The 23,479-nt window shown below is 39.7% G+C and overlaps 2 protein-coding genes across 2 annotated transcripts in view; both read right to left on the bottom strand.

Moving 5' to 3' along the window:
* Positions 1-2,670: 2,670 nt before the first annotated feature.
* Positions 2,671-11,619, bottom strand: LZTFL1 (leucine zipper transcription factor like 1). The gene is made up of 9 exons (XM_061374978.1): positions 11,473-11,619; positions 10,720-10,914; positions 10,191-10,251; positions 9,331-9,399; positions 7,783-7,848; positions 7,581-7,658; positions 5,154-5,327; positions 4,403-4,506; positions 2,671-3,607 (listed from the first exon to the last, which is right to left on the bottom strand). Exons 1-9 carry the CDS (start codon positions 11,547-11,549, stop codon positions 3,589-3,591), a joined length of 843 nt encoding a protein of 280 aa, XP_061230962.1. The 5' UTR covers positions 11,550-11,619; the 3' UTR covers positions 2,671-3,588.
* A 3,428-nt stretch (positions 11,620-15,047) lies between these two features.
* Positions 15,048-23,479, bottom strand: part of LOC133223874 (solute carrier family 12 member 7-like) — a 56,376-nt gene continuing 47,944 nt past the window's right edge. The window contains exons 22-25 of the mRNA XM_061374979.1: positions 22,920-23,036; positions 20,589-20,770; positions 16,493-16,626; positions 15,048-16,026 (exon numbers count right to left, since the gene is read on the bottom strand). Coding sequence (XP_061230963.1) covers positions 15,935-16,026; positions 16,493-16,626; positions 20,589-20,770; positions 22,920-23,036 — 525 coding nt within the window. The 3' untranslated portion in view covers positions 15,048-15,934. The remainder of the gene's footprint in view (positions 16,027-16,492; positions 16,627-20,588; positions 20,771-22,919; positions 23,037-23,479) is intronic.

The following is a 23,479-nucleotide window of genomic DNA, read 5'->3' as shown; positions in this document are numbered from 1 at the left end:
AAATGTTCACTGATGGTATCAAGGGAAGCAGATCAGAAGCTCCCACACATGTTTTTGCTGTTTGGATTCACTGTTCACAGTTGCTATTCTAAGCTCCACATTTCCTTATTTGAGGAGAAAGAAAGAATCCAGCTGAATTTCCCGATCTTTGCCACCTCACTGGCCATGACAACTGTGGGTGATTGCTCTGTGCAATCAGCAATTATGGTTACTCCTCTAAGCAGCTATTAGCATTGCAATTATTCCTTCCAGCTCATCACTGCTACTTGCTTCTTAGCTCCAAACTGCAGATGATGCTTTAAGGCACGTACCCTGAAGTCATTTCCAGCCTCTTATCTACCTTAAACCTGATTTGCACTACCTCAGCTCCCCATGAAAGGCATGCCTGAGAAGAGCTCTTCTTTCCCTTGCTTTCCTTTAGCACCACACCTGTATCCCGTTCTGATGGTGCTGTCATTGAGGGTACTCCCTCCATGAAGGTGAACTCAGCACAGCTCTGATGCACAGAATCAGGGCTAGGGTTAGGTTAGCCTGTGCACAAGAGTCGTCACACCCTGGCACCTCACTAAAATGAAAGAGACACCCGGCCTCCTCAGGCAGGATCTTAAAGCTTGCCGGCGGTCTGCGGGCAGCTCTCCTGTTCACCAGCGGTTGTCAGCCGTGAGCTGCCCTGTCAGTCCCGCACCGGTGTCACCAACACTGAACACGGACAGGGTCAATTACCAGGTTCCTAAAACCGATAATTAAAAGTAACGCCTCTAGATGCTAAGTCCGCTGACACAGAACGGTGTGCATCTCCTCACCTGCATCTGCTGAAGAGCTGGCTCCGAACAGGCTGCCTGATGCTTCAGGACACCTCTGCGAGGAGACGCGGATAAGGAGGGCTGCTGTAGGTACCTTCAGGGAGTGTGATGGCAGACAGAACAGGGCAGGAATCACTAGGACAGTGTCAAAGTTAACAGTCCCAGGGTAACCCCAATGGGCATATTATCTGCTCAAAGCCGTTCAGAAATACTTACAATAACGATGACAACAATCCTTACCTGCTCACACACGAACTTCCCTTCAGATGACAGCAAGTTATTCTTGTAATACACTTTAAAAGGCACATCCTCCTACACAGATTCATCTTTTGAAAGCTTGATCCATTCAGCCACCTGACACCCTAAGGTGATTCATGTTTTCTTCCTGAGGCATTAAGAATCCTTTCATGGTGGGCTGACAGCATTTGGCACCACACAAAAGCCAAGAGCCATCCTGGATAATACCAGAAAAGGGAAATCAAACTGAGGAATCTTAAGGGCATTCTGTCTGGATTGAAATCTAAGTGCCTGGCAGATGACTGTGGCAAAATACTGTACCTAGCTCAATGAAAAGAGAATTGTTATCTGAAGGGGGCCTATAAGGATGCTGGGGAGGGACTCTCATTAGGGACTGTAGTGACAGGACAAGGGGTAACAGGTTAAAACTTAAACAGGGGAAGTTTAGATTGGATATAAGGAAGAATTTCTTTACTGTGAGGGTGGTGAGGCACTGGAATGGGTTGCCCGGGGAAGTTATGAATGCTCCATCCCTGGCAGTGTTCAAGGCCAGGTTGGACAGAGCCTTGGGTGCCATGGTTTAGTGGGAGGTGTTCCTGCCCATGGCAGGAGGGTTGTAACTGTGTGATCTTAAGCTCCTTTCCAACCCTAACTATTCTATGACTCAAATACTCCAGGTCTTGACAGGTATATCCTCTTTGACAGATGATCTGATTTCCATCAGGAGCTCCACACAAGACCTTTTTTAGCCATTGTGCAACACAACCAATGAGAGCATCACACTGATCTCATTAAAGCAGCAATTAAACAGGTATTTAAGGTGGTTTCCAAGCAGACAATGAAGGCCTATCAACAGGGCCAATATTCTAGCTAAGTTGACAGCCAAACACTGATCAGAAAAGAGAAGACCAGCAGAAGTCATGACAGCCTCTGCCTTTCTTCTCCCTTTACCTGCCATTTTAGAAAAAGTGATCTCATTAGAATTCTTTTTATTATGAAGAAAACCCACAACATTCACTGCTACAAGTTCTCTTGTTGGTGTCAATGTAACTGCTCTGAACACATACAGGCCAGAAAGCTCTTTGGTACATTCCTATTAAGAACATCTTAGTGACCGTACAAGGGGCAAAATAATACCTTTCATGAATTTAACTGAGACTGCAGGAGTGTCACCCCATAAAGACCTACTATTGTGCTACAGCAATATACCATGCTGCACATAGGCCTTTATTCCAAACCACTCGTTTGACCAGTGGGGGAAGAAGGACAACACAAGAAATTACAGCCTGCAAGTGTATGGCAGGTGGGAGTGGGGCAGCACTGCTTGAGCAATGTTAACAGCTTTGCCCATTGAGAAGCAATGAGGAAAAATGATCCCGCTCAGTTCAAGCAGCTCCTGAGACAAGCACTGTTAAATGCACACACCTACAGCACCCTCTGCCCAGCCCTGCCATCAGTACACTTCTTCACGGCTGTTTGATGTGGTGTGGCTTTGTGCATGAACCTGTATTTTACACATTCACGTTTCTAGCAAGATTTTTCACTGAGCTGCTGCTCCCTTCTGCAGATATGAAAAAGAAAACTACACAAAACATTCCTACAGAAACCAGCTCCTTAAGGATCAAATGTCTGAAAACATAATGGTTTTATTTGGAATAGAATACAATATACATATGAACACGGACAGATGACCAAATAGAAAGCACTACTAAGAGGCTGCCAAATAAATGCAAGGCAGGAGATTACAAGTAAAAGACTTGGGAGAAGTAAGCTGTTTTCTGGTGAGGTCACATTAAGAAAGGAGATGAAGGCATCTAAAATAACCTATTTCCCAAGAAAGCTGCTCCATTAGCAACCTTCCCATGTGTTTCAGATTATCATCTTAACGTTAAGAATACTGGCAAAATCAGAACCTGCCTTCTGATGCTCATATGTGTTTCAAATAAATTCAAGTGAAAAAGCCTGATTTCATTTAGTGTTTCTATTTGAAAGGACCGTGTTTCCACTAGAAAGCATATTTGCATCACTATCTAATGAACACCCTCTAGCAAAGTGTTACTGACCATCAGCGTGTTCCATTTTTTTATTCCTCCTTTTTACTTCCACTGTTGGAATTTGCACAGATAATGCCACTTCATGGCTACATTAACTACAGACAAGTAACTGGGGTTTCTACCTCAAAGACAGCAAGAAACCCTAATGCCTCTTCTTTTTTTTTTTCCTCCCCCTTTTTTCTCCTTTTCTTAACAAAAATAAACTTTCTTTGTAGGGAATGATCTCAGTTCTCCAGTAAAGTCCTCTTTGCTACTTCTCAAGGAATGTCAATGGTGAACAACATGACTAGAGAAACTACTCATGTTATAGAAACCTGTAAATCAAACGTCTACAAGGAAGTAAGGTAGGAGTGTGTCATTAAGTATTAATACAAAGTTATTTGAAGCACTAGAAGCAAAAAATATACTATTCAACCCCCAAATCACTGAAAAATAGTATCAGTCTACTTTTTCTTTCTATGGCAGCTTCTGAGAGGTCAGATGGTTCCGGTGTTTCAGTCATCTGGCTCGTATCTGAAGATTAAAGACAAGATAAACCATTAAAACAGCGGAAAACACCCAAGAGACATTTTGTCTCTGAAGAAAGTGTTAAACGCAAGGAATAAACTACTCCCACTAGTGACACATTCCTGTCAAGGCCAAGTGTATGACTTAGAGCAGACAACTGTATGGACTGTTTTCTCCTGTTAGAATCGGCCAGTTTACCAAGCAGCAAAATGAGGGAATGATCAGGAACCTCCCCACAAACCCCAAACTCAAGACAGAAATTTAAATAGAAGTTTTAAGTTCCACCTCTGTCCTCCTACAGCATAGGTCTAAGTATCCATGTTGCCAAAGTTCACTTGACATTTGCAGAATGCAAGCCTTCTACACAGTGTAATGTCCAGGCTGCATCTTTCCTTACTCAGCAGAGGTTTACCCCTGCAGACTTCTCATTCCCATAAACAAATGTGGAAGAAGTAAGATAATGCCAAAGCATCTGGTACATCTCCCATTTATATCTCTGTGTGTAGCAGCTGGGGGCTTATCTAGTATACCTGTGAGTATTTTGCATCCTCTCCATACTAAATTCTCCCATTCTTTGCTATACTGTAGCTGCTGTTGCACACATCAGTGTTGTTGCAGTCCTAACATGCATTAAAAGGATTGGCTGGCCAAAAACCAGGGAACAGCCTACTAGAAGCGATTTCTAAGGGAAAATTTATAGTCTGTTTTAAAGACAGCTTCACATTAATAAAAATCAAATGGGAGCAGAACATGGATCTGGAACCGGGATCCTGTTGGGACAGACAGAGCAGCACCACTTACTTGGAAAGCTTTTTACGTAGATCCTTTATCTGTTCATTCTTCTTAGTGAGAATCTCTTTCATGTTGCGATAGGCAACTGTTTGCTGAAATTTCTTCTCCAGTTCCTACATAGCAACATAAGCACATTATTTACATCTTCTGAAACCCAGGCTAACATGCTTTCCTAAAAAATGGCTTCCTTTTCCTCCTCAAGTTTCAAGCCAGCAGTTTCTCTAATTCAGCCAAATTTAGATGAGGTCAGCTAGTAGATTCAAATGAGATTACTGGGAGAGACAGAGAAACAGAAACTTTACTTTCTAATTAAATCAGACCAAAAGTCTTCTGAAGACTGGGGCTACACTTTTCATTCCAGAATTCCTTAGCAGAAAAAAGGGGAAATTTTTAAGTATTCCTTTAAGAACAGGGTGTTCAGAGAAGCTGTGGCTGCCCCATCCCTGGCACTGTTCAAGGCCAGGTTGGACAGGGCTTGGAGCAAGCTGCTCTAGTGGAAGGTGTCCCTGCCTGTGGCAGGGGGTTGGAACTATATGATCTTCAGGTCCCTTCCAACTTAAACCATTCTATGATTCATCTAGTTGTAATCATGCAGTTACTTGTGGTTTTGTTATTTTATAATGAGGTTTTCCACTGAAATAACAAAAATACACAGGCACAAGTGTGACTCGGTGAACTCAGCATCCTGTAACCTATGCTTGTTAAACTAATTAGTTAAAATGTGAGTAAGGATCTCATCTTTACATTACAACATGCTAACCTTTTCAGCTGTGGATAGCTGATCCCGAACCTTCAGCAAGTCATGTTTTGTTGTCACCAAGTCCTCTTCCAAGAACTTTTGGTTTGCGGTAGAGTCACTCAAAGTCTTCTCGAACTGGCATTTCAAAGCTGCCACTTTATTCTCCAGCTCAGCGATATCCTGGTTTGCATGAGTCTTCAGCAAAAGAAATATTTAAAATGTATCAAATGCCAGGGAAGAAATAAAATGTCAAAATTTTATAATTTTACAAAAAAATAAAATAAATCATAAAATAAAAATGTCAAGTGCAACATACCACATGGAGTGGGTACGTATTCATTTTTAATAATTATGTTCAAGTTACTCCTGTAAAGCTTAAATGTGAAGTGCTTTAACTAAAATACAAAAAATCAGTTAAAGCACTTACTAATTTAGAACTTTAAAACATTGTTAACCGATGCATTTTAGAGATGGCTGGAATGTTTTCTCTGCCAAGCTGAGATTTCAAGTTCTTGTATTTCGCTTCTTTAGGAATTAGGTGAAGCCACAGAATGAAACATATCAGGAGAAATTACTTGGTAAAATATGACAGGCATTTCAAAAGCCATCAGTGTAGTACAGGTAGGAAAGGAGGAAAGTGTTAAGGCTTGTACTATCATCAATCAGGTACCAATACTGCACTGTTCTCACATGCATTATAGAAAGAGCCTCCACTGTTGCTTGTGAAGCAACCTTCCTGTTTCCTTGTGAGAAGAAACCATCCACGCTCTTCTGGCCATCAGTTCTGGGTCATAAAACATTATATTCATGTAACTGTTCTATGGATTTCCATTAAAAAACAAAGAACAAAACCCCTCTCAGGTTCAAAAGCTCAGCTTCAAACTCCCAGATGTGTCGTGACTAAGGATGAGGCTGAACCAGTAGCGCCTTAAAAAGAACAAACAACTAAAGCTAAGCAAGGTCTGCTCCTTCTGTGTGGAGGATAAGATTTGAGCATGGGAAACCAGTTGATAATAGTACCTCTACAGAAGGAAAGCTTACTTTGCTTACTAGCTAGTTTCAACAACGTATGTATATATGCCTGTCAACAGAAATGTAAGGGCTGAAGAAGCAGCAAATTAGGACATGAAAGCTAACGATACTCAGCAGCCCTGACATAGAGGCCAGTTACTGCTTAAGCACAAAGTAGGATAAGACTTTTTTCTTTTAAAACTACACTCACTACTGGCCAGGATTTAATAAACCCCTTTAATATTTTAAACCTGTAATAATTTAAGGCTTAACAAAACAAAGAAAATATTTTCCATGACTTCTAAATCAAGTTTCCCAATAAATAATATTATTGACTACAGATTTTGAAAGGGACTAGATAAAATGACAACGCATTAAGAAAGCCAAGTACATACCATAAACCAGTTAGAAAGCAAAATGAAAAGAAATCAAGATTAAAACATGAAAACTGAAGTGTAAATGTTTTATGATATCGAACTTCACTTCCAAATCTGGAAATACTGTGGGAACTTCAAAAGTCAGTTTCTCAAAATGATGGGATTAAAATGTTCTAATTTTGTTCAAAGTTTGAACTTCAATGCTTTAAATTTCAGGGAAAAAAATCACACATGGACAAACTTCTAATTAGAGAATTCTAATTATTGACAAAATAAAGGTACAAACTTAAACCAGTACTGTGTGTCCTGAACAGATTTATCTGTGTCAACCTGCAATCTTCTAGCTTATGTTTTGGGTTTTTTCCCTGCAGCAGCAACTCACCATGTTTGAATCCTCATTTACAAGAAACAATAACCTCAAGTAGTAAAAATAAAGGTGAAGCCATTTTGACTGTATGCTGATATGGGCAGAACTATGTAAAATCAAGCATTTGCCATCTGACTCATTTGCAGCAAAGCTTTAGTTGATGCTTAAGAATATAGGACACTGGATACTTTTATATAAGTATTTAGGTTTTTGAAGTCTGAAGTGAGAGCCCCAAGTCTGTCTTGTCCATGTCAATATCAAGTGTAACAAGTGCTTGAAAGAATTAGTGTTTTATTGTTGCTATAAAATCCAGGTTAGATATGATTCTTTCATTAGTAAAATGGGAAGAAACGAACAGAAATACATTTTATCTGTTAATACAAATATCACCCCTGAGAATACGAGCTCTGCAATGCTACTTCCTGATAGTAACTGGAACAATGCTTTCTGATAATAATTTATCATGGTCTATGGGACACAAAATACATGTCACAACATCAACTCCTATTCTGGATTATCTGTTGACTGACAGACAGGCAGGAACAGACAAATTCAGCAGGAGTACTGCAAGACTAACTTGAACTTTTGTATTTGCCAGAAAAGAAACACACCACACAGACCAACTTCTTAGATGTACAGGCAACAGTTATGTTAAACAGGGGTGGTAGTGGGTGAAATCTGAATCGTATTTACCTTTTGATCACCTTGGATCATTTGTAAATCCTTCAGTAACTTCTCTATCTTGGTCTTCTCATCGAGTGCAGCTGTAGCCTGTGATACATAGAAAATGTAAAACCTCAGCAATGTATTTTAATTGGAAACATAAGAAAAATAACCATGGGATTCTCATTCAGATAATTCTGAATATGTAAACTGCATTAAGTATCCAATTTACCTGTGTTTCTACGGTCTTGAGTCTGGTCTTCAATTTTTCATTTTCTTCTTGGAGAGAAGCAACTGTCTTTAATGAATGAAAAGAAGGTTGTGAATACTCATGCCATTTTGAATTTTCCAAATACTGCAGGTAAGAAAACACACTTCATAGCTTAGGAAAGCTCCAAAATGCTCATCAAAACAGCCTTCATCAGAAATCAGCAATCCATCTATTTATTAGGCTTTTTGCCTCAATCAGCAAAAATGGAAGTCTCCAATTGCACTGTAATATATAGGGCTGCTTACTTAAACTTGTTGTATGCTTTACTGAATTGAGATTTGCAAGTTTAGCATCTTGTTAGCATCAAGATTAAATAAAGAAAATTGCATGTTCAGAGAGGTAAGTCTCATTGCTGCTCATCATTTATGTTTTCAATCAACAAGCAAGTAAAAATTTATTTAGTTCCTGTTGAAAAGAGGCAAATACTGTGTTACTGCAGCTCACAGAACCATAGAATCAGCTAGGTTGGAAAACACCTTTAAGATCATCAAGTCCAACCATTACCCCAGAACAGCCAAGACCACCACTAAAGCATATCACTGAGGGCCTCATCTACATAGTTTTTGAACATGTTCTGTGTCACAGGAAATAACCACGTTTTATCAGTCACAGTGAAGTCACCATATAACTTTGAATAATTTTTAAGGGAAAACAAAGCCATCAGCTGCACAAATTCAACACAAACTGTTCTGAAACAGGTTTTGAAATTATCTTTGAATGGGAACTACATTGATCTAGAAGGAAAATACAAATCTGAATTCTTGATCACTTTATTTATGTTAACTGATCATTCTGGTAATGCAGGCTGGAAGACAGGAAACGCAACTCCTCGCTAAATATCTTGTCTGCTCATAAATTAGAAGTGTATTGGAAGAAGCGTGGCATTTGAAGGAAGTTCAGTTGAACCAAGCAAGTTCAATACCTAATAAAAACTATTGATAACACTAAATAGTAGAATGTGCTTTGGAATTATGAAAATCTTTAGCAAGTGGGAAATGAGATGTTTTCAAAACTAGTCAATTCCAAATTCTTCAAATGCTTGTTTCTTTGGGAGGAATTTAACCAACTCGCAAAAGGAAAAAGACTGAATGTAATAAGACTGACTTACAGTGATACAGAATGTTTGATAACCTGATTATTTCAGCCAGCTGCATTTCCTAATTTACTTCCTTGTTGGAAAGCCAGCCAGCTGAACAGAACAAACTGAACACTGGTTTCTACTAATTTACCTCATTAAATGGAAAACCAAATAATTTCAAAGGCCCAAACGTCTTTTCAAAAGGAAGGTCAATATTGCAATACGTGTTAGAGACCATAACCACACAATAAATTTAAGATGCTTTATAATTTATTAATTTATTAGCATTTTAATTTACATTGTGGGGTATATTACCTTGACATCTGTACAGCAACAGGCATGTTATAAGGATATTGCTGTACAGCTACCCAGTTCAGCTGAATAAGCAGAATGGGCATTGATCACAACTGCACAAACAGACAAGTTCTTACCTTGGTTAGCAGCTCTGTCCCACCTTCATTTAATGGAGCCAGTTTTGGTCTAATGAGGTCTGTGCTGGGCTAAAGAAATAATAAAGGTTAAAAATGTAAATTATACAGATTTCTAAGAGGAAGAAAGGTATGTCTTTAATCTGTAATACAACTACTGACAGTCAGTTTGGCTTTCTTTTGTGAATCACTTTTTCTTAGTTCATTTTTTACCAGTATCTTGGCTCCAAAGTTATATTCTGCACTTTCAGCTAAAGCTAAATGAAAACAATGCACAGAGACATAAAAGGGTTGCAAACTTGAATTTACAAAAGACTACCAATGCTACAGCAACTAAAAGAAAAAGGAGTAAGGAAAACAGAGAAAATATTTGAGCGATTATAAAAGCTCCGAACAGTGTTTTAAGTGTTTGGATATAATATATATTAACTAAATATATCTTTACACTACAAACCAAGTAAGGTGCAACCATAATCATGCAAGATAAGTTAGAGTCACAGCTCTAGTGAGGAATCTTCTCAGCTCTTGATTCCATGCTGGAACAAGTGAATGTCCCAGTTCCAAGGGAAGGAGATGTTCCAACACATCCCCAGTCTGGCTGATTTTGGGATAAGGATTATGAGGCATGCACTGGATGTGCAGAACCCACAGTCTGGAAGCAGCCAAGGCAATTCACTGTGAGCATTGGTGCCGAACTCCAAAATGCCACTTTTTGGAGACTTTCAAAGAGTGTCTGGAAAAAGGTGGTTTTATTTGTGTTTAGCTTTTTCTCTCTAAAGCACAAGGAGCCAGTACTAAGTATTTTCAACACCTGCCATGACTCCACATGACATGATAATGACTTAATTAAAATAAGAGTCTACCTTCTTGTTCGAAGATATAAATTCTGACTTTTCAAACTCAGCAACCTGCTCCAACAATTCTCTTGAAAAGAAAAAGAAGGAAGGCAATTATTTACTAGAAGAACTATGTTATGAAACACATTTTACTACGCTGATGCTATGCTCCCTATTGCATGTAAGATTCTCATTACAAGTACAGAACGAAGACCTATGCACATGCAATAAGTGCGACAGATCATGTCATGAAATGGCATGGTATATGCATTAGAACTATACGATTCAGCACCCTTGATTAAAATATAAACTACTCAGAAAACAAAAGGGTTTTAATCAAATCCTATCACTTGTTCTTTAACTGATTAATTCAAGTATTACCAGTAAAAACAAATGTGAAATTATTCTGTATCTTGATAGTATATAGATGGAAGACTTATCATTGGTACAATGTAAAAGAATAGGTTTCTATGGTTAGGAAAAGAATGTGAATAATCAACACTTTGAAGTTTTCTTATCACTGAAAGGCATTCTGTACAGCCTAATATGTTATTACCGATTCTCCAGCTCAGAGACATCTGTCTGTAGCTTCAGGTACCACTTCTCAGCCTGCGAAAAGATTTGCCGCAGAACTAACACATTGGTGTAAGTTGTATTTATGAGCTCTGACTCCACTTCACTGTGTACAACAGTCTGCAGTCCATCCAGCATGTCCATCACCTCATCGACTGTGAAGGTCTCCTCAACAAGTCTAAACAGGGCAGTCAAGATGAGTCGTGTGATAAAGGTTAAGTTTTGCATTGTTATGAGACCTCACTATAGAGATATCAACCTTATATATTGCAATGTCCTGCTGAAAATATCCACTATGACTAGTTATTCAATGACCACGGCACTACTAACTGGTTGTTGTACTTAAATTTTCTCTTGGAAACATCACAATCACGAATATGACATTACATCTTGCTTCTGATGTCTAACGTTGATGCAAGTCTGCAGCAGAAGTAATAATAGAATAGAATAGAATCATAGAAATCCATTACTTCTGCTGCAGGCTTGCATCAACTTTAGACATCAGAAGCAAAATGTAAAGCAATGACATGCTGACAATATCTACGTTAATCCCTAAGAGTCCAAACAAGTCCTTTTAAAACTGATTTGTAATATTTGGAACATTATTGGGTCTTTCTTCCTCACTAAGAACATCATACAAATGTAAGCAGAGAAAATTCACCCCATTAAGCATTTCAGCCTGCACCTGCTGCTAGCACATTTTGGCTTATTCTTCAGAAGTATCCCCCCATGGTACCTGCTGTCCTTAAGGTTCTGAAAACAAGAATCCACTGTTTTGAGACACAGGTTGCGCTTGAAACGAGCAAAGCGCATGTAGTTGATGACTTCATTCTGGTGGTGCTCATTAAGGCCTAGCTCTGCCTGTGGACAAGGATATAAGCACAAAGATGAATATACACTAAGTAAAAAGGAGCAGAAGCATTGTGGAGACTTGCCTTCTGTCTAGTCTTTGTGCACATTAACTAGTATGGTAAAAAAACCCCATATTTTCATACATGTAATCTTTATATATACCTCACGTAAGTGCTCCCCCTTTAAAAGCACCAGTACATGGAAGTAGGGCCTCAAGTGATCAGTACCCTCAGGAAAGTCATACAAAAATCAGAGAGAGAAACAACCAGGGGATCAGAACCAAAACGAGTGTAGTGGAGGGAAAGCTCTGGGATGAATTTGTCTTTATATTACATGCATGAGTATATAATGTAGATAAATGATGTCTCATTTATAGACGTACTAACAAAAACACGCAGAAAAGTATATTCTGTTTCCTTGTCAGTTTGAGGCTTCCCGTACAATCTTAAGTGATAAGTTGGATTTGTTTCTGAATAGCCTACTGCCCCGAAATGAACCCACCCCCTGGTCAAATTAAGCCAGAGTGGTTTTACACCTGGGTAACTGGCCTTTCTATGCACAACTCTATTTCAAAAGAGGGAGTATTGGCATGACCAACTCTATTAGAATAAATCTCCCTCATGCAGGCAGCACAACAGGGCATGAATGGGAGTTTATCACTGGAGTCCCTGCAGAGCTGAGGCAACCAAAGGTGAAGTCCATTTCATTGACTATAGTATTATTAGTTAGCACTGTTGGTGTTAGAGACAGCATGTAATAACTCAGGCAGTTAACTTGAGCACCTCGTCCAACTGCACAGGGTCACTCCAGTGCAAATGCAATACTGGAAGGACACTGCTGAAAACCTGAGCATCAATCTCGACTGCCTGGAAATTAAAAGCAGTGTAGGAGACACCAATAGCAGCAGATAAACCAAGCTCTCACAACGTGGTTTCCAGTCTGATGACTCCCCACAGTGCTCCACATCTTGCAAACGTGAAATCATGTGAAAAGCTCAACTAATGTTTCCTTTGCTGCTGCTGGGTGTTCTTTAGATAAACGGTTTCTGCTCGTTGCAGATGGAAAGACATGCCAACACCAGCGCTGAAACCTCACAACACAGAAAGCAGCCCCAAAAGAAATTAAGCTCATAAATAAATACATAAACGCAGGCCAGAGCCACTCGTGATCTCCACACTGGGCGCTGGATGCTACAACCCACCCCAGCCCCACTGCTCTCCGCAGGGCCCAACAGGGGTAACGGCGGCAGCAGCAGCCCGTTATGATCGGCTCCCGCACGATGACAGGCCGCCTCCCTGCCCACAGGGCCTGCCCACGGCAACGCGGAGCGGCTTCCCCCGGCTGCAGCACTGCGGTGCCCCGAGCGACAGAGCCCGGAGGCTCCGGTACTCACCATGGCGGCCCCTTCACCGGCGCCCAGGCCGCGGCCTAGGGGCTGAGGGTTGCCATGGAGAGCGAAGGCTCGCGAGAGACCGAGCTGCGCTCCGATTGGTGGCGGCTCGCACACGTGACTCGCCCCGCCCACTCAGCGGACGGTAACCAGGGTAACCGCGTTGCGCCCAGTACCTGCTGTGTATACCCTGCTGCAGCGCCCTGTCGGTGAGTGGCCCTAAACTAACACTGACCATTAACCTCACACTGACTTGAACCTATAACCCAACCCATAACTCTGACTTTAACCCATAACCAAATCCTGAACCCTAACGGCTTAAACCCAAACCCTCACCCTAAACCTAACCCCATGACCCTTACCCCTAACATTAACCCCTAATCATAACCCTAACAGCTTAAACCCAAACTTTCACTCTAAACCTAACCTAACCTTTACTGAACCCCCTAACATTAACCCTATTGGCTAAACCTAAATCCCATCTGACCTTAACATTAAGCCTAATCATAGCCCTAATGGCTTAAACCCAACATAACTCTAACCTTACCTGCCCCTCCCCAACCCCTTACCCCAACATTAACCCTAACCCCTAAACCTAGTCTAACCAACCCTAATCTAGCAGAGGGTTACAGAGAGAAAGAACATGGAGTGATAATTGAGCTGTGAGGGGAATCTTAGGCTGAATACACGGTTTCATGCGTTAGGGATGAGAAGTCTGTGTTAGCAACGGGTAAAGTATAATCCCCCCAAAGCCCCAGCAAACCCCAAAAGACAGCAATCCCCTATTTTCCTTCTTGATGTTGCAACTACTACTAGGTGTTTGCAGTGACAGACTGGGAGACAGGCAAAATATATTTAGAGGTTTTGGTGCCAAACTAGTAAAGTGCCTACTGAGCATATCCAAAACCATTCTTTCTTCAGGGCTAAACCCATGACATCTCATTGTCAATCGGTTCTTTAAAAGGAACAATGAATAAGCAACTCTTACCTCATAGAATCAGGCCATCTTATCTCCTAAAGGCTCTCATCTTCAAAGCATGTCAGCACTAAAAAATTCTCTATGGAATTACTGTTAAACAGATGTATTTTTAACATGTATTTTTGTCGTAAAAAAACCCCAAGTTTCCCAACCTTGGTTTGCAATAGTTGAACCCCAAAGCCATTAAAAAAACTCCAAACTGAACAATAAAAAGCCCAAAACCAAAATCACCAAAAGAAACCAACCAAAGACCCCACCTGTAGCAGCCTCTGAGTGCCTAACCCTAAACTGAACCCTTACCATTACTCTTACCAAGAGCCAAGCACAGTGGTCTATGAATGCCTGCTTATGGCCCTGCACCACGGACCTCTTGAGTGCCTTTTAGTGTGTTACAAGAAAAACAAAGACCCATTTGGATTGTACTAGAGGTATCCAACTACATTTTCCTCCCCAGTGGTCTGAAAATGCCTTTTTCATGTACTTGATACATGTGTCTTTCATTGTACCCAATGTGTGCTCACAGGGTGCCTATGGGTGCTTATACCTAAACCTAATCCTCCCCTGAAGATTAAACCTACACCCAGTGCCTTCTGGAGTTCAGCATTGCCTTTTAGGTTGTCCCAGCAGTGTTTGTGAACCATCTGAAGTTCAATAGGCCATCTGATTATCTTTCTGTGTTCCTTCTGTTGGCGTGCATCAAACTGCAGGGGCCTGCAATGGGCTGCTTTCAGTGTTTGCTGTTTATAACTTTGTTTTGCTTTGCCCAAGAGAGCTATGATAAAAGCACTGGCCTTGAGCCTAAGCCAGGTAATTGGGCCCTGCATCCCTGCTGTCCCAGTCTGAGCAACAGAGGTGTCAACTGTACTATAAAAGAATAGTTTATATATGCTTCAATAAAACCATTCTTTTTAGAATAGAAACATCTTCCAATACTCAAAATAAAACCCACTTGAGGTTTTAAGCAACATTTAGGAAACTTAACAGTGTCCAAAAAGAGGCAGAATTCTGACAGAAGCAATCAAGTTTCTGTTGAGCACGTACACAAAGCTGTTCAACGACTCCAAATGAAGCACGCTTACGGGCTCAATCGGTTCAGAAAAGCAGATTTTATTTTCAACAGCAGCACATACATAGAACATTTTCAAAATATACATATTTCAAAACAAGAGACTGCACTTCATTAACCAACTTGCTGTGGTTTATCAACTGCTAACAATCATGACTGCAGCCAGGCAGAGTTACGGTACCACAGCCTTCCTACGAGTTGGATGCTTTTCGGCTTCACTGGTATAGCTATGCAATACACTATAACCACTAGTAGCTCATGAAGAAACCCCACACAACTTCCCAATTTACTATTGCTGTCACTGGGAGGCTTCGGCTACCAAAGTACTTTAAAAAGGGAAATGTTATTTAAAACAAGTGTGGCAAATAATGAACTTCAGGGAAACACTCTATGCACATAATATACGTGTTTGAGTGGTTGTATGTATTCCTGCCTGAAGTTTCCTGGGCCAGGACTAGTCCCAACAGAAGCAACATAGCAGCATTTTGGTAAGGGAGGAAGCTAACTTTTCCTAAAATCATTCCCTTTTGTTTCGATGCAGAACAAAGATTTAAACCAATCAAAAACGGCTTGCATTTCTAGATGTTTAAACACAGCATTGCATTAATTCTTCCTGTGTTTCACCACAGTTTAACAAGTGTCAGAATATGCTACATGTGAATATTCTAACCCAGCCACCGTTTTTCATTCACTACAGAAATATTTTCTACATAAGCTTATCTTCTTAAAATATAATTTAAATATAACCTTTTAACAGAAATAAAAATAAAAATAAACCAGAACACACCATCAGAAGATTGAGCTTGCAGGTAATTTTCAATGCACTAGAACTCTTAATGAAGCTGCTCCACCTGTGGCAAAGACCTTTGTTTTCTCATCTGGGGGGTATTTGACCAAAATGAGCAAACAGGTTAAGAATAAATGGTGATCACTTCACGTCCACTGCCTCGGACCAGGAGAACTCTGTCCAGACCTTCTGTCAGAACTTCTAAGAACTCCATGTCTGGAATATCATTAAGTCAAGGAATTTATCCAGGAAAGAAACAAAAAAGCCACCAATACCTTTAAAAGTCAGATACATAATGCAAAAAGCAAGTTCAACAATTTCCTGAAGGAGTTTCCTTGTGTCACCCTTCACTGTCCCATAACATAATACACCTGCTCTCTCAAGTGGAAATGAGGCTTAATTTGAGTGAAAGTTCTAGTTCTGCCCTGCTCACCTACACAAAAGATGAAAAGAGAGATTTTTAAACTAAGTTCAATATTTAGGAATGCTTCACATTGACTCAATCCCCCCCTCCCCGACCATCAACACTTCTTAAAACTGTGGAATCAGAAGTTGTCATCTTGAAGGCAAGTTTATGCTCACCATGGTTACCAATGGTTATCCTAACAAACAGACAATGGCACAGTCATAAAAATCAAATTCCAAATGTCAAGAAATATGGAAGCAGTGAAGCAGAGGATACAGTTTTCATCTCCTTTTCTGTTTTTGGGAGGTCCAGGCATATTCAGGAGGACTAGCTGAGCATGCTGTGATTTATTAAGCACTACTCCATTGAGCTTCACAGCGGTGTGCATTCTTCTCACATTGGACTGATTCCTAGCATGCAAACAAACATTTTTAAGTATTGCCACAATATGTATTTGAATTATGTTATGTATTTGGATTTATAAGTTTCATCTATATGCACATAGAATAAGCTGCTTTCATGGACATCAGTATTTGTACGCATTCATACTAAATTATAGGAAATGCAATATCAAGGTTTAAAAGATGGGGTTTTGGGTTTTTTTCTTTTTCCATTTGAAAAGAACATTTACGCTGAAATTCAAGCAATTCTGAACACATTGCCAAAATGCACAATTCTTCCCATTGTCAGCGATCTTTTGCAACAATGAAGCAAAATTAAGTTTAGTCCAGTTTATTAAACTATATATAAAAAGTAACTGGATTTGTACAGGAAATTCCAAGCAAAGGAATTAAAGGAACGCAGTGGAAAGATTACAGTATGTATGTTGTGTGATACAACATTTCCCTCACGCTCCTTTGGAGACATTACCAGGTTCCAATAAGCCTGGTAAAGACAATTCAGGAACAGCAAAGAATATATGAAATTAATAGCTCTTATGTCTTGAATAAGGTAGCAAGGAATGAACTGAATCTGAGCCTCTCCCGTTACACTATCAATATTAACTATGTTGTTTCTTGCGCTCACAAATACCACAGATTTACATTCAAGAGGAAAAAACTGTTAGGACTTCAGAGACTTCCGTATTTTGGGATCAACCTTGGATGATTTAGTCACTCTGCAGAACAAAAGAACAGTTTCCTTAGAGTTCCTGAGAAACTGCCACCTGTGTAAATCTAGCTAAGACTGGAAATGAGTCATATGCTACAGTACAAGAATATCCAGACTCTATCTTAGTGGATCCAGAAGATCTACTGCCCAAAAGTAGATTTTCACAGCTCTCACTTTAAAGGGAACCCTGGAAACAGGGTGACAGCCCTTCTCATAAATGGAGATACTGGTATGTTGATATGAGACAAGTATCACTATAATATGCAATATTTTTGGGCCACTAGTTAGTAGTCTCTCAGTTAAAAACGCAACTGTACCTTGCTCAGCTGGGCTCACACGCTGCCCTATAGCAGAGAACAAGCAGGTTAATAGCAGAGGGACACAAGACCTCTGAAGCGCCTGATCAAGGCTGGCATCTTTCGAACTCCACTAACAGCAATCAAAATTACAGCACAAACCCCAGCACTGGATCAGCTCAAGCGAAAACCAGAAACTAATGAGAGCTCTCTTCCCCAAGGAAAAACATTTAGGAGGCCCAAACGTCAAAAGGAAATGCCCAACTTTGTTCTACTATTACAAGAGGACATTTCAGGGGGCTACACTTAGTTCTAGAATCTTATAGCAATATGAGGCTACCCTCAGGTTTTATAGGTAAGTGTGGTGTTGAGAACAGCCAGATACAGGTTCATTCAAACATAGGGTGCTGAGAAAGATGGAGAACGATGGGAGCAACTTGTGTTCTACCAAGTCCTGTTTGTTGGGTTTTTTGACTATGAAGGGAAAAGCTGTTAACAGGACACTATTAGAACTAGCATGTCTCAGGTTGTATTTTCATTCTTGATTTTGCAGGGGCAACTAAAACACCACATTTCCCCCCAGGACAATGACATTTCCAGAACAGAGTTCAGTTTATCAGTCCATCCTGGCCCAGCGGCCATCTCTTCTGAAAACTAACTGTACCGAAACCATGTTATGAACAAAAGAGTACTTGAAGCTCAGTATTTCAAAGCAGAACAGCAGCTTGAGAAGACTAAAGAACAACTATGAAGAGTGAGGCAAGAGTGTATGACTGAAGAAGTGTATAACTATTGAAGTAGAAACACTGTTAAATTAAAGACAAAATGCACAGAAGTATAAAGGGGGTAAATTTGCAATGGAGTGGACAAAAATTCAGCACCGAAGATCAAACTGAACCTAAAAGTACAATGTGAACCAAGGCTGACCAACTTAATTTATCCTTCAAGTAGTGGCAGAACTGAAATCACACATGGGACACAAAGTAAGCTCAGTTTTCATGAGAAGCTCAGTTCACTAAACAGACAAAATGAAGATAACATTGGGCTCTGAAAAGAAGCAGAGCAGTCACAAGTCAGTTCCACCCAAGAACAGAGAGCTGTAGTGTCCCATTTCTGTATGCTTCCATACCCAGTATTCATCTGAACTCAAGTTATTTCTACCCAAGCATGGGTTAGTAGAAGGGAGGCAAGAACTGGCATGTGATGAAACATGGAAATTCCCTTTGGGAACAAATTTATCCTTATTGTCCCACTAATTATTTCACAATGGGGAGCATTTTCCCAGAACAAGAAAACTATAACTTTTAATGTAGTTAATTAGAAAACTGATTATTATACTGGTGCAGAGGAGTACTGTCAAGTTCTGCATTCTTACAGAAAGTAAAATACATGTTCTGTGACTTACCTTGAACAAAAAGTGGATAATATTTCAAAGAAAACATTAACAGGCCATGATGAACATCTTTCAGTGATAAATTCTAAATCACAGTGTATAAGACAAGGTACAAAACTATACACGCACTGCAAATTATGGTTTAGGAAACACACATACAATGTACAGGACCACAAGGACCAGGGAACACAGCCTATGTTGCTTAAGTGAAATGAAATTTAGACTTACAGATTTCCCCATTCTCTACGTGGAAGGGAAGCAAACGAACAGGAAAAAATATGGCATCAGGTATATTTCTAATTCAACAGCATGTTGCACAGGCACACCAAGTTTGAAACGTAATTCCCACCCCCAACCACATATAGTAAATTTAAAACATCTGAAGTCTCTGTCTTGCACAATTCTAAAGAAATAACAGTAAATATTTCCAAGATATTAACACTTTCACCCACCACCCCCCTCCTATTCCCTCAAGGGCTCAAGTATAATGCAGCCCAGAACAAAAACAGTGCTTTAGAGCAGAAGGAAGATGGGAGGATGATGTCTGGAATTTGCAGAAGGTACAGTTTGTAAAGAGCTCGGAGCAAACCCACAGAACAACTCAGGATTTTAAGGGGCTGATTCTAAGTGTATCTTCTGTGTGCAAATCCTAGATTTAAGAACTGTTCCCTTTAGATATTAAAATTTCCATTGACATCCACAGTTTTGCTAGTCTAGGCCATGCTTATAACTGCATTCTTCCAGAAGTCAGAGAAAACGCCTGAACACAGCATGAAGCGGCAATCAAGCTGATGTCTTTCCATCACTGGTTTTGTGTCTGCTACATTAGGCTTGACAAAGGCAATAGCTGTTATCTATTAAGTGACCTCTCTTTAAGGAAAAGACATGGAGGAATATTTCAAGAGGAAATATAAAAAGACATACATATAAGCACAGGTTTTATCTTGCTTTCATTTACAGGATGAGAACTGAACATCTTTTAAACAAAAACCAAAACCAACCCCCCAAAACTCCACCCAAAATCCAAAACGTAAGCTAAATGTCTTGAAAGAACCTATCCACTTCTTTGGTACGCCCTCCACCCCAATACAACCCAATAATTGAGACAGGGAAATGATATGCACTTTAAAATTGTTATCACCATCATTATTATTATTACTACTACTACTGTATTACTACTACTATTACTATGTATTATTATTAGTAGACAATAATTTATTATTATTATCTACTATTTATCTCTCACAGGAAGAGAGAGAACCAAGAGCTATCATTAAATATTTTAACATAGATGCTTTCTGGAACAATCTAGAAGTTGAGTTTACAGCTTGAAGTCTGCCATTTAAGCTCCATTCACCACATTTTGGTGAATGGCTCTTTACAGTCATTGCTGTTCCACCCAATTCCATGCTAGTTTCATGAAGATGGCATTTAAGTGTAGCGCATGAAAAGATCATGCTTATACTCAACTTTAAATAAACCAGAATCTCTTAAACAAACAAAACCCAGAACCACCACCAAAACCCCCACACTCAGTCAAACACAAAACTCCAGACATCACATATATACTTACGGTTTCATGTTGAAAATATCTTTAAAGCCAGATGCATTTGAATCTTTGTTTTTATGCTTTTCAGCTACAAACTTCTCTTTAGTCCAGGTCATGTGCACTTTTTCCGGTGCAGCAGCAGCCACGCTTTCTTTGACTGCTGGAGCCGAGTGCGAGGCAGTGTTTCTGTCATGGATCAGCTGAGCCTGGCCACAAAACAAACCATCACCCCAAGATTCAGCCACAAAGAGCGTTTGTAGATTACACGGTATTAACATGCTGAAAAGTAATTTCACACCAGTGGAATAAAAGGCAATACAGAGAAAAGGCACTTCACCTTGCGGACAACTATCAGACTGCTTTGACTTCAGTATGAAATGAAACTGCAAGATGACGTTTGGGCTGGGATGTTATTTTGTAATGAACTGAAATGAAGCTAATCCAGCCAGAGTACTTTACACTTGGGGGTTTTGCCATTGAAGCTTGTTCAGTTACACTGTTATTTTCTCAGCTACTGTCCTAAATGTTTTCCATTTCACACGACTTGAGCTGAGCTACCAGCATGACCCCAGTAACACAACATTAGACTGGCCAAGTTGCAGGCTAGCTACCTCCCATTGGATTATTTATGCATTCAAGTGCAGATTACAGAAAAAAAGCCAATCAGTGTAACCATGAAGGGGCCTTCTGAAGAGACAGCCCTTACAATAGCAGAAACTCAAATCACAGCTTTAAGAGCATAGTACTGTTGTCCCTTCATGCACACCAACTTCTGTGTTCCTCATTTTGCATCCCCCTTACTCCTCTTGAGGAAAGAAGGAAGAAATATTTGAAGACATTATTTACTTACTTACCTTTGTCCATAGGCTTCTTTATTTCCATCAAAAGCAACACAACTACAGTACCTTAGATTCTTACATAAGTGAACTGATATAGGGGAGGGCTGTTTCATGTTTTGGGGTGTTCTATTTTGGGGGTTGGTTGTTTTTCCATTTGCTTGGGTTTTTTGAGATCTTTAGCAGTTAGCAAGTCTCTTCAGAGACTTGTTAAATCCTGAGTTGAAGCTCCAATTTCATTTGAGAACCTCAATCACATGTTAGTGATGGTCATGTCCCTCCACATGTGATGATTTAGAAGAAACAGTTTCATTCAGCTCACAGTCAAAAGCATGACTAAAATCAAAGCAGATGACAAAACTACCTTCTATCTCTAAACAGTGCTTCCCCTACTGGTTCACAAACTCTAATTGCAGCTCTTCTTAAATACCCAAGAGCTTCTGTATTTCTCCTAAATAATTTCCCCATTCCCTATCCCTAAGGATTCCCAAATCCTAAAGTTAAATTCTGACGTTTACATGTATCTTTATTTTTTTTTTATGGTCTACATATCTCCCCAGAAGATTAAATCATGAGTCAAGACTAAGAATGAGAAATTACTGTAAATACAGTTCTATCATGAGAATGAAAAAGCTAACAAACGCATGCAGATATCTGACATGCCATACAGCAGTATCCAATGAGCTAAAATGTCAAGCTAATAACTGCAAGATGAGTCCAGTACAACTAGGCTTCAAAGAAAGACAGCTTGCCATTTTTATGAAGACAGAGAGGCTACAGCACATGCTTTTAAAAATGCAGACTACAAAGGCACATTTTTGTTAGTGCTATTTTGATACCAAATTAATTACATGAAATACAGCACTTTCTTCTCACACTTCACAAAGAAAAAGAAACAGGCATACAGCATTTCTACAAACTAGGCTAACACATCTTTAGATAAGAGCAACACTTCAAGTGCACACTAAAACCATTGATCACATCAGTCCATTTCCTTTCCAACTCACTATGTAGGAAGCAGTGATGACATTTGTGGGTTAATAATGGCTTGTCCATAAGCATGGAAATCTCCTTGAAAAGCCCTAGTGTATATATATATATAAAGTCTCAGAGAAGCTTAAGTACTTCAAACCAGGAACTATAAAGGAAGGCAATGCTTTGTAAGAGTATGAAGCGTAGTTATTAATCAAACAACCACTGTTAAAACTTTTAAGAGATAGAAGGCAGAGAAGTATTTTTGCCTCTGGCTCTTAAGAGAAACAGGCACTCCCAGAAGTGTTTCTTGTATGGGAAGTAAGTGTGAGAAAAAGAGGACATAATCCATGTTGCAAAAGCATAATCTAGAGAACAATATATAGGGTAAGATAATGAATTTAGTAAAATAATAGAACTTAAATTTATGAAGAAGTTTTCCAAAACAATGAATGATCAAGCTGTTAATTTGTAGTTCAGTTTGCAATAGTGACACTTCAAGTGTTGCAATGGGAAAATCTATCTAGCCAGTAACATGCCCAGCTACCTCCTCCTCCCGACAGTCATTAGTCAGCAGTGCCTCCGCATCTTGCCCAATGGACTGTGGACTGGAGTAGCTTTTTCTTCTGATTGAGCCCCGAGACTCATCAGTGATGCTCTGAATCTGGGACAAAAAGGTTACCAATGACCAAAAAACTCCACAAAACCCAGTCTACAGAAAAGAGCAAATGATGCTATTATTCAAAATAAAATTTATCTTAATTTAAATAGATGACATTTGGTATTGTAGCTTGTTCTAAACTTGGTTTGTTTCACAAACATGCCAGTATACATGCTATGGGTCACTTTCTGAAATGTTTAGCAGATAGTTATGAAGTCTGTTTACAGAGATTCGTAAAAATGGGAAGTGAATGAAATCCTTCAGTCTATATGGAAACCTCAGCTATTCGTATGTTTGTGAGGGTCACATCCCTGCACATATATGATGATTCAGATGAATCAATATTATTCAGTTACAGTTGGAAGTATGAAAAAGCATTTAAGCAGATGAGAAAGCTGCTTTCCAACTCTGGGCACTGATTTATTTCCCAAACAGTGATTCACAAA

This window comes from Neopsephotus bourkii, unplaced genomic scaffold, assembly GCF_033783945.1.
Source record: "Neopsephotus bourkii isolate Nb327-2 ecotype Australia unplaced genomic scaffold, CSIRO-AGI_Nbou_v1 NB_1655, whole genome shotgun sequence".
Lineage (NCBI taxonomy): Eukaryota > Metazoa > Chordata > Aves > Psittaciformes > Psittacidae > Neopsephotus > Neopsephotus bourkii.
The sequence above is the reverse complement of the archived record's forward strand: the minus strand, read 5'-3'. Positions and strand labels throughout refer to the sequence as shown.